Raw genomic sequence first — 11667 nt, 5'->3', positions numbered from 1 at the left:
TAGCCACACCATCATCTCTCTCCCTGCATGGTATCTCAGCCACACCATCATCTCTCTCCCTGCATCGTCTCTCAGCCACACCATCACCTCCCCCTGCATCATCTCTCAGCACGCCATCATCTCCCCCCGTGTCGCCTCTCAGCCACACCATCATCTCCCTCCCTGCATTGTCTCTCAGCCACACCATCTCCCTACTGCGTTGTCTCTCAGCCACACCATCACCCCCCGCGACATCTCTCAACACATCATCACCTCCCTGCATCGTCTCTCAGCACACCGTCACCACCACCGCTGCGTCAACATTCAGCACACCATCATCTCCCTACTGCATCGTCTTTCAGCCACACCACCACCCGACAAAACATCTCTCAACACACCGTCACCTCCCTGCGTCGTCTCTCAATGCACCATCACCTCCCCCTGCATCATCTCTCAGCGCACCATCACCTCCACCTCCTGTGTCATCTCTCAGACACGCAATCAGCTCTCCGCTGCGTTGTCTCTCAGCACACAGACACACACTGACCCAGATACACACACACTGACACATATATACACACACACACACACTCTGACACATATACACACACTGACACACACACACTGACACATATACACACTGACACATACACACACACTGACACATATATACACACATACACACACGCACACACTCTGACACATATATATATATACACATACACACACTGACACATATACACACACACTGACAGATATATACACACACTAACATATATACAAACTGACACATATATTTACACACATACACACCCGCACACACTCTGACACATATATATATATATATATATATATATATACACACATACACACATGCACACACTCTGACACATATATATATATATACACACATACACACATGCACACACTCTGACACATATATATATACGCACATACACACACTGACACATATACACACACACTGACAGATATATACACACACTAACATATATACACACTGACACATATATTTACACAAATACACACACGCACACACTCTGACACATATATATATATATATATATATATACACAGACACATATACACACACTGACACACACACACTGACACATATATACACACGCTGACACATACACACTATACAGACACACACTTATTTCACCCAAATGCACCAAGCAGCCCCTACACGGCAGCTTAGCCATCCACCCGAACCCCCCCCTAAAAGTAACTCACCTGTGGGAGAGGGAGGAAAACTCACTCCAAGTCCTCACCCGGCGCAGACGGCAGGCAGCTCTAGTCCGGGAAGAAGACTGCCTAGGAGGGGCTGCGCACTTCCGCTGCAGGCAGTATCAGGCTAGCAGGCACACTTGCCTGCTTGTTAAAAGAGAGACATGACATAATGGTGGCGGGGAAGGGGGTGGGAGAGCGGGCGTGTGTGGGTTTGATGCCCTGGCGGCAGCGCCCCCCTCTGCAGGGATTGCCACGGCGCCCAGGGCACGAGGCACGCTAGACCCCCTCTAGTTACGCCACTGCTCTTCCCCCCACCTTATCTTTTGTCTCTGTGTCCCCTCCTCTGAGTGTGTCTGTCTCATCTCTGTCCTGCTCCCCCGCATGTCTCTCATCACTGCCCCCCCCCTTTCCTTCTGATCTCTGTTCCTCCCGCCCTTTTGGGAGAGGGGGGGTATGTGCCTTTTACAGGTACTGGCAGGACTCAGGGAACGGTCAAAAAGCCTCCCTCCAGATCTTACTGTACAGGTGCTAGAGGACTGACATGTTAGCTGACTATATAAAAGATGTTGGTGTAGTTTAGTTTACAATCATCACTGTACAATACAATCCATAAAGACTCTGTATAACTTTTTTTTTTTTTACTTGCCTTTATTTTTGTTTTAATTTTTGTTAGCACCTTTATGACATTATTTCTTGACTCAGGGAACTATAACCCCAACTACAGATGCTAGTGGTCAGCAACACTACTGACTTGTACATGAAAGAAAATCTGAAGGCCTCATGGATATAACATTACACACCTTCTGTGCATGACTGATGCGCCATTAATCTTAATAGCAGTCTCACGGAGGACAGAGAGACATTGTGGGAATACATACCTCCCAACTGTCCCGCTTCCAGCTGGACAGTCCCGTTTTTCTGGGACTGTCCCGCTGTCCCACCCGCGGGCCGCAGTGTCCCGCGGTGGGGGGGAAATTGGGGAGAGCACATACCGCTGCTCTGCATAGCAGAGCAGCAGGTGTGCAGGAGGAGAACAAATATTGTGTACGGACTGCCTGGGGGCTGCCCAGCATCTCGGAGAGTGCTGGGCACGCCCCCAAAGTGACGAAAATGGGGGAAGCCATGAGGCCCCGCCCCATTTTCCCATTGACCCCACCCCTTTACCCAGAAGCCATTCCCCCTTTTCGGACACGCGCGGCCTGTCACTCCTTCCCTTTTTGAAATGTTGGGAGGTATTGGAATGTAGAGAAGTTGCTGACAGCAACCAATCAGCTTCTACCTACCATTGTATAGAATGCACTTGATAATGCTAACAACAGTAGAAGGTGATTGGTTGCTATAGGAAACTCCTGAACTTGTCCACTCAGGGGTGGGCAATAAGCGTCTCCCCAGCTGTTGTTGAACTATAAATCCCAGCATGCCTTGCGACAGTTTTAGCATGGCCAAATAGCAAAACTATGGCAGGGGCATGTTGGTATGTGTAGTTCAACAACAGCTGGGAGACATCTTATTGCCCACCCTTAATTTGATAGCAGTCAGTGTGTTACACTGGGGAGGTCCTGGCCTCATCTCACCAATTTATTTCAGTGTATAAGGAACTGTTCTCTGGGTAATTTCCTCCCTTGTTCTTTAATCTCATTGGTACATTGCTATTTCCTCCTGGTTGTGGTTATTTCAGAAGTGCATGTATAATCTTGTGGTGAAGACAGATACAGAGCCAGTGTTTCAGCAGAGAGCATCATTTCTCTATTCTAGCTGCACAATGCATACCTCAGCCCTTGGGATAATGCTCTTCCTCCTGGTCCAGCCATCTACAGAGGAGAGTGGAGATTTCCCCGAGACATTGGGTAAATATAATGCATTTATGTTCTCTATCGGATCTACTTAATACTAATCATTTGTAAGCTCAGAGTTAATGACCTATATACGACGTAAACTGCCTTCTATTTCCAAACAAGTGACTGCGATTCATAACTATTTCTGGTTCAGTGGAGTTTCTCATTTTTGTCATATTGATCCCCTGTCCCACCGCACACGGGGTGAAAATAAAGTTACAGTATACTGAATTATTCAACCTCAAAAACAAAATCTCCCCTGTGCATACTGTAGGCTCAAGGTCTTTTTTTTATATTTTTAACTAAATCTACACATTTTATTCTTTCCATTGTGCAATATTTGTCTTCATAGGTTAATTATAAATGATTATACCTAATTAATCATGATAGTTATTACAATATACTGAAATCAGTGGCGTAACTAAGGTATTTGGAGCCCAGGGCAAATTTGAAAATGGAGAATCCCACCACTGTTTGTGCGCGCCGCAGATGCACGGCGAAAATGGGTGTGGCCACTGAAAAATGGGGCGTGTCAACATGACACACACCCCTTTCTTGTCACTGGGGACATTTCTTTCCATTTGCACCTTAATGCAGTGCCCCCTATGCAGTGCCCCTAGTAGTGGTCCCCCTTATTCAAGCCCCGATTAGTTCCCCTTATACAGGCCCCCAGTAGTGGTCCCCCATATGCAGTGCCCCTTACACAGTGCCTCCTGTAGTGATCCCTCATATGCAGCCCCCCATTAGTTTCCCTTATACAGTGCCCCCAGTAGTGATCCCCCATATACAGTGCCCCGTATACAGTGCCCCCAGTAGTTGTCCCCCTTATGCAGTGCCCCCTGTAGTGGTTCTCCCTTTTCAGTGCCCCCTGTAGTGGACCCCCCTGTGCAGTGCCCCCAGTAGTGAGCCCCTTATATAGTGCCCCCAGTAGTAGTCCCTCCTATACAGTGCCCTTTATATAGTTCCCCCAGTAGGAGTCCCCCTTGATGATGTGCCCCCTGTAGTAGTCCCCAGTAGTGGTCCCCCACAATGCAGTGCCCACAGGAGTATCCCCCCCCAGTGGTAGTCCCCAGTAGTGGTTCCCCATGATGCAGTGCCCACTGTAGTATCCCCCCCAGTGGTAGTCGCCAGTAGTGGTCCCCCACAATGCAGTGCCCACAGTAGTATCCCCCCAGTAGTGGTCCCCCCTGAAGCAGTGCCCTCAGTAGTATCCCCCCCCCAGTAGTATCCGCCCAGTAGTGGTCCCCCCCCGAGGCAGTGCCCCACTAGTATCCCCTCCCCAGTAGTTGTCCCCAGTAGTGGTCCCCCCCCGAAGCAGTGCCCCCAGTAGTATCCCCCACCCAGTAGTAGTCCCCAGTACTGGTCCCCCCCACCTGAAGCAGTGCCCCCAGTAGTATCCCCCCCAGTAGTGCCCCCAGTAGTAGTCCCCTTCTTTGTAATAAAGCACCCCCCCCCTGAAATACACACTAAAATTAAACAAAAGAAAAATACTTACCTCTCTCTGACTCTCATTGGCTGCTGATTAACACACACATCACCGCCAGTGCTGGCGGCGATGTTTGTGTTATGCACAGTCTGAGCCCGCCTCCCACCCTCCTCCTGGCGCTATTGGGCAAGCGCTCAGGGGGAGGGAAGGGGCTCAGCTGTGCAACACAGGACCAGCACTGGAAGCCTAGCGCCGGTCCTGTGTAAATGTGTAGCGCTGACTGCAGTCACTGCGGTCGGCGCTACACTGGCTGACTAGGGCGGGCCGGTACCGTGGCCGGCGGCGCCCCCCGCGCCGCCGGTCCCACGGCGCCCAGGGCACACACCCCGCTCGCCCTGCCCTAGTTACGCCACTGACTGAAATCACTCCTGATACTTGAACTTTGATATTTTTTTTGTTTGTTTGCCTGAAATCACCTTTTCACAGATGAGTGGTGAATAACTGGACGACCTAAAGCTACATCTGTATATATACACACCTAAATTTGAAATATCTCTTGTAAGTGGTTGCCATATTACTGTCAAAGTCTAGCCCACATTTTAAATGACCCACACATGCAGTAATGTTTTGAATCTTAATTGAACAAATTCTTCAGAATGTTTTCATAAAATATTTGTACGCAAAAAGAACAATCTAGATACACTTGTTATAGTGAAAGTGATAAGAAGTCAGGGTGTTTACTTTAATTATGTTTGTTCCTTCCGCACACGGACTAAACAGTACAATTGCTTGTAAGTACAAGACGACCAAAATGTTCATGAATTTACAACATATAGGGCCAAATGTAATAGGGAGAGAGTTTAGAAAATGTGAGAGTTTAGCAGTAAACTCTCACATTGGTTGAGTTTTATCTTCAAAATGGGAAAACATCTAAATTAGATTTTAAATCTTGAGAGTTTTTTAAGTCTAAAAAAACATGCAAGTTCGCTCTGTTACTTTGTTTTTGGACTCTATTACATTGGCAAAGTTTAAAAAGTGTCAGAATCTCTCACTTTCAAAACTCTCACCCTATTACATTTGGCCCTTACTGTTTTTATTAGATTGCATTGCATGGCACAAACAGATCACTTACACTGCAAGATTCTTTATGCATTGTATTGTGGGTCTCATTCAAACCCACTCGCGAGTGCAGGACGCTCGCAAGCGGGTCGATGTTACCCAAATGCGCATGCGCACGACGGAGGCTGCTCCGTCGTGCACATGCGCGAGACCCGGCGAGCGACGGGGAAGCCGCCGCTCGGGGTCTTGCTACAAAGGGGGCATGCTGTCGATGGTGAGTGACAGCACGCCCCCTTTGGTGGGCGTGCCTGCCCAGACGGAGGCGTTCCCATGGGAACTCCTACCGTCTGGGTCCGGCCCCACTGACATCACTAGTGATGTCAGTGGGAGTGATTTTGGCTCTGATTGAGCCAAAATCACTCCAGGGCTTTCGGCAGCGAGACCCTACCGCAGGGTCTCGTCGCAAGCCCGATGGTCGCGATGGTCTTGACCATAGCGACCATCATCATGGACGCTCGCATAAGCTGTGGGTTGTAACCCACAGCTATGCGAGCGTCCAAAAGGCTGCTCCAAATTTAACTAGGACGGCCCTGATTCAGAGCGAGCGCTCTGGTCAGAGCGTCCGGCTCTGAATCAGGCCCTGTGCGGTTTTATTATGTTGAATTATGTAATACTTGTTGGAATTTAAAAAAAAAAACTTAATTTGCTAAAATTATGTCGCCAATGGGAGGAGGACGGGGGGGTTATAACTTGCTCTTTGTGCATTCCATACACCTCCCGGCACAGGACAAGTTAGTTTAGTAATATAATAGGTTTATAATAAGATAAATCCAGGATTTAAAATCAATGCAACAAGTGTTGGATAAGGCCTTGGCTGGCATTGCTCTGTATCCGGGTAGCAGGACAGTGGTGGTTAACCACCTGCGACACATGCTGTTACCCAGTGCCAGATTAAGGTCCACATGGGCCTGGAGCTGAAATTTATGAAGGGCCTATTGTGTGCTGCTTTAGGGGGTTTGACTAGCACAGCGAGGGTGTGACTACTGAAATGGGGTGTTGTGGTCTGCGCAGGGGGTGAGGTCTGTGTCATGGGTGTGGCTAGCACCATGCAGGGCATAGCTACCGCCTACCTTCAACCCGCCTCAATCTCCCTCCCCTATTCACTTGAAGCATGCACCACCTTCTATATTATTGAACAATAATTGCCATGCTAATGGTCAGTTTAGAAATTTTTAAGCTAAGCAGATCTATGTAGTGTGCAGCGACACATCCAATCCCATGCAGCCTGGCTGCAATGGTTTTATTTAAAAGAATGAGCGGAATTCTATTTAGTAATGGTTATGAACTTTGTCAGACTGGGGCATGTGGGGTCCACAGGGAAATTCTATGGTGTATCTACTGATAACTACAGTCCCTGGGAATTACATCTTCGGCATATTGGAGGAGGACATTTATGAAAGACTCCTCTGGGGGAATCTGACAATGTGCATGTGCACAGTGTCAGTGTCCAGAGCTGGCCAGAGACTGCAGGAGAGGGATCGGTAGATATCTCATCTGTGAATATTGTATGTGTACATAGGCATAAAGTGCCTTACGCCATCTGAGGATGGCGTAAAGCAAAGGGACCATACTCCAAAAAGCTTTAGCATCAGGCTGTTGGTGCATAGCGTTGATACATAAAATTATGCAGAAACTGCTGTTTCTATATAATGTTATGAAAAGCTGCCTTGATGAACAGTCCCCTTAGAATTAGAATAAGTATGCGTGTGTGCAAAAAATAGGAAAAGCTCAGCACTTAAATGCCCTAACATATTTCCAACACATCAAATCACACTTTGGTCCTATTCTATCTATCCATCTGCCTTGACATTAACACTAAGGGCGGAATTCAATTGATTCCTGCCCCTATCGCGCCCGACGGAGCTATTCAATTCTTGCTCCTGTCGGGCACGATCAGCTGCCAGCGCTACATTTCAGCTCGCAGCCCCAGGGGGATGAGAGCTGAAATGTGCGAAAAGTGACATGTTTGGGCGCCCAAACATCACTTTTCGCAATCGCGCCCAGCACTTTGGTCGGGTTTAGCTGCTTTACGTGGCTAAACCTGACCACTTTGGGCGCGATCAGCACGAAAATCTAGAACAATTGCATAGCGGCCCACGAACTCCTGTCACTTTGCACGGGAGATGCGGTCCGCGAAAACAATTGAATTCCGCCCTAAAGGTTTTCCATTTCCAATATGCCCTCCAGAAAAGCAATACATACACACCTATCTGGTGCATTATCACTTATACAAATCTGTACTTGAAAAATCCAGAATTGTGTGTGTGAAAGGAAAATGTATACAATAAATTTAAACATTGGTCAATAAGCCACTGAGTGCCTCTTTGGTTGAGAGATATATATATATATATATATATATATATATATATATTATCCAATGGCGGCACTCCGTAGGAAAAAACTTCACTCCAAACTCACACGCTTGTCAGCAACGTTCCAGCGCTTTTAATAGCGCTTTTATCAAGCCACATATAAGTTTTATATGTGGCTTGATAAAAGCGCTATTAAACGCGCTGAAACGTTGCTGACAAGCGTGTGAGTTTGGAGTGAAGTTTTTTCCTACGGAGTGCCGCCATTGGATATTATGTTTGTCAGTGCTGTTGCAGTTGTAACTTACACTGTGGAAGGCACCCGGACCAGTAGACATTTTCCTCATGAGTGCCGGAACTTGGTTTGATAATATATCTATATATATATATATATATATAGATATATATCACAGTAACCACAAATGTATAAAACTGATTAAGTTGGGTTAATAGATAGAATTGTTAAAATCTTCTATTATTGCCCTGTGCACACCCTTTACAGAGGAGCTAACGGAGGCTCAGGCTGAAGCAAGACACACTAATCAGTGACTAAAGCCAGCAGCACAGGCATGATACTCCCATCAGCAGCCAGCATTGCACTACTCACTGGTACCACAGCTCCAGTATGTCACCTGGCTATGCTACCTTCACGGAGCCGAGCTTGGGCTTGACTGCTTGTGCTTGATGCTTTTTCGGCGCGGACCAGCGGTGATGACATCATGTGGCATAGACAGAGGAGGCGCCGCGGTACTGTGCGGAACAGTATTAAGGTCTTTCCAATCAGCCGTCATGTGTGACCAGTCACTGTGTCAACTGCGGGCTGCGCTGCAGTGCGGCCTGCAAGGGAGAGGGGAAGTTTGATGGCCCACCAGGGTCGGGTGGGAGGAGCCGCGATCGGCCGCTGGCCGGCCTCACAAGCTGTGCGGTAGCAGGATTTTTTTTCCTGTCAACAGCAGCAAAGCATATGCTGTGAGATGTTGTGGGCCTATTTTAATTGGAGGGCCTGGAGCTACAGCTCCACCCGCCCCATTGTTAATCCGGCCCTGCTGTTACCTCACTACTGGCACCGCATACATAGGCAAGCACAGATATTACAGTGATTGCGGCCAGTCCATGAAGGGGGCATAATATAGCACTTAAAAATCTATAGTCTGCCTCATGGTATCCGGGTGACAGGTCGGCAGTATAAAGGTAGACAATGAATAGGTTTGACAACATACAATAGATCAACAGGGACAAAAGGTCAAATGACAAAAGGTCAACAGTGCAAAAGGTTGACAGGGTTAAAAGGTTGACACATCAATAGCTGACACATAAAAAAGGTTGACACATTATTTTATTTTTTTTAAATTGTTTACATTTTTAAGATCAGGGTTAGTGTTAGGGAAGGGCACTTGGGGGAGAGTTAGGGTTAGGCTACCAGAGGGGACTGTTAAAGTTAGGCACTAAGGAGAGGGTTAGGGTTAGGCTAAAAGTAGGTATAGGCACTTGGGGGAGGTTAATGGTTAGGCACAGAGCCGGACCAGCCGTCTGGCAAATGCCAGGAGAGCCGATTGCCAGATGGGCCAGTCCGGCCGCCGAGAGGTAGTAGATAGTAGATAGTTGCGCCTCCTGCCCCGGACAGAGGGAGGCCCGAGTGGCCGCATGGATTCCAGCAGGCAGACATGAAGAGACGCCTTCTCTCGGTGTCTGCTTGCCGGTCCCCACCACTGCCAACCGGGCCCCTCTCTCTGTCCATGGTTGTAGTGCATTTCATCATCTCAGCAGTTCCTGGATCAATATCGGCCCCCCCACCCTCAGCCACTCCCCCTCTCCTGCGTCACTCACTGCTGGCTCCAATCCCCAGATAGCTCTGCAGGAGTGACCTAGCGGAGGCTGCAATGTTGGAGCCTCGGGCTTTGTGCGAGGGCATGTGAGGCCCCAGTATTACATTCGGCAGTGCGCCCAGATAGAGGGGGGTAGGCGCCATGTTAAAAAAAAAATTTTTTTTAAATTGAAACAAAATGAAAAAAAGGTCACCTGTGCCATGTGTACCTCTTACACCCCCTACCCATGTGTGCCTCTGAACCCGCCCCATCTCTTACTGTGACCCCACTGTCATCCCCAACTGTGTCTTTGCCCCCTACTAAAGGATAGTGGCTAATGATCAAAGCGTGGGTGAACAGAGACAAGACCGCTTTTGACACTGTATAACTGAACATAAAGATGGCAAGTAAGCACAATTTCCTTCTTTCTGAAAGCATTATTTTATGCGGATTACACTTTATCAGGCTATTTTATGTGGGGTGTTTTATATTCTCCAGTGGCGGCCAATGTATGTGCTTTTTTTATGTGCTGTGGTGGTCAATATGTGAGGATGGAGGGTGGAAGGTAGTAATTTCACATGAGGCCACGCCCCTTGCCATGGAAATCGGTATGATTTACCGCCGAACCCATGCCCGACGGTTCAAATCCCGACAGCGGCAGCCCGACAAGAATGAAAATCCCTGACGTCCCCAGGTAAGTATTAACTAACCTATTCTACCCCCTAACCCTAACCCTCCCTTAGGGGTGCAAAACCCTAACCTTCCCCTAGCCTAAATCTCACCTCCCGGGGGGGTGCCTAACCCTAAATCCCCCCCGGAAGCCCTAAACCTAACCCTCCCCCCCGCGGCTATCCACGCTCGGCGCCCCTTCGATTGGGATGCTGGGCGTCGGTCTCCCGGCATCGGTAAAATGACAGGCATCTAGATTTAGATGCCTGTCATTTAACCCTAACCGGGATTAAGCAGTCGGGATGCCAGCTGTAGGGATTAGGTCCGCCGGCTTCCCGACTGCATACCTTGCTATGACCCCTCTTTCGGTGTGCTTGTCTATGGCGCGCACAGAGGCCCCAGAGGTGGGCCCATTTGCTTTAAATGCCAGGGCCTATTTTTAGTCCCAGTCCGGCCCTGTTTAGGCACCAGGGGGAGGGTTAGACTTTAGTGGGAGGGTTGGGGATAGGATTAGGCTTAAAATACAAAAAGAAAAGTGTCAACCATTTTTGTGTTGACCAGATGCGTGTCGACCATATGTGCCTGACAACCTTGTGAACATGTCGACCTTTTGACCCTGTTGACATTTTGTCTGACGTCCATTTGGTGTTGACCCATACATTGTCGACCTATTACTAGTGGACCTTTTATATCACCCCCCTGCTTCATACAAGGTGCAGTGTATCTAATAGGACCAGCAATCACTGTAAGCCGTTAGGGACGGTCTTTCTGAGCTGAATGGATTTTTTTTTTCTGGATGTGGGAACCATTCCACTTTGTCGAGCAAGTCCGGGAACAGCAGAAGAACCTAGCACTCGGCCTGGACATATATGTATACATTGGTCTCCTTGTACACTGGCTAGTGTATGTAATACAGTATAATTAACACTATAGAAGGCCAATAGTAGCGTTTCCCAAAATCAGTCTCCAGTGGCTACTAAATGTACATGTTTTCCATATCTCATAGTTGGTGCACAGAAGTATTGTATATAGTGGCATTGTGTTATATAGCTCTATTTAGCCACTATTTGAGCTGCTGACCATGAAATCTAAAATTACATCAATTCCTAAGGAACCCAGCACTCATTTTTTGGTCCAAAAGAAAAAATGTGGATGCTATAGGTGTGCATCTTGCACTACCTGCCGATACCCAGAACCCAGGAATTATTTTAAACATCCCAACATGGGTCGCAAATTTTACATTAGGCATGTTTTAACATGTCAAATGCAATTTG

The 11667-nt window shown here is 47.8% G+C and overlaps 1 protein-coding gene across 1 annotated transcript in view; it reads left to right on the top strand.

The window, feature by feature from the left end:
- The first annotated feature begins 2992 nt into the window (after positions 1-2992).
- The window catches only part of IL7R (interleukin 7 receptor), an 83300-nt gene continuing 74625 nt past the window's right edge, over positions 2993-11667 (top strand). The window contains exon 1 of the mRNA XM_088447775.1: positions 2993-3077. Coding sequence (XP_088303901.1) covers positions 2993-3077 — 85 coding nt within the window. The remainder of the gene's footprint in view (positions 3078-11667) is intronic.

The sequence above is a fragment of the Taudactylus pleione genome, unplaced genomic scaffold (genome assembly GCF_031769625.1).
Source record: "Taudactylus pleione unplaced genomic scaffold, aTauple2 ptg000438l, whole genome shotgun sequence".
Classification (NCBI taxonomy): domain Eukaryota; kingdom Metazoa; phylum Chordata; class Amphibia; order Anura; family Myobatrachidae; genus Taudactylus; species Taudactylus pleione.
Note: the sequence above shows the minus strand (reverse complement) of the source record. Positions and strands in the feature narration are given on the sequence as shown.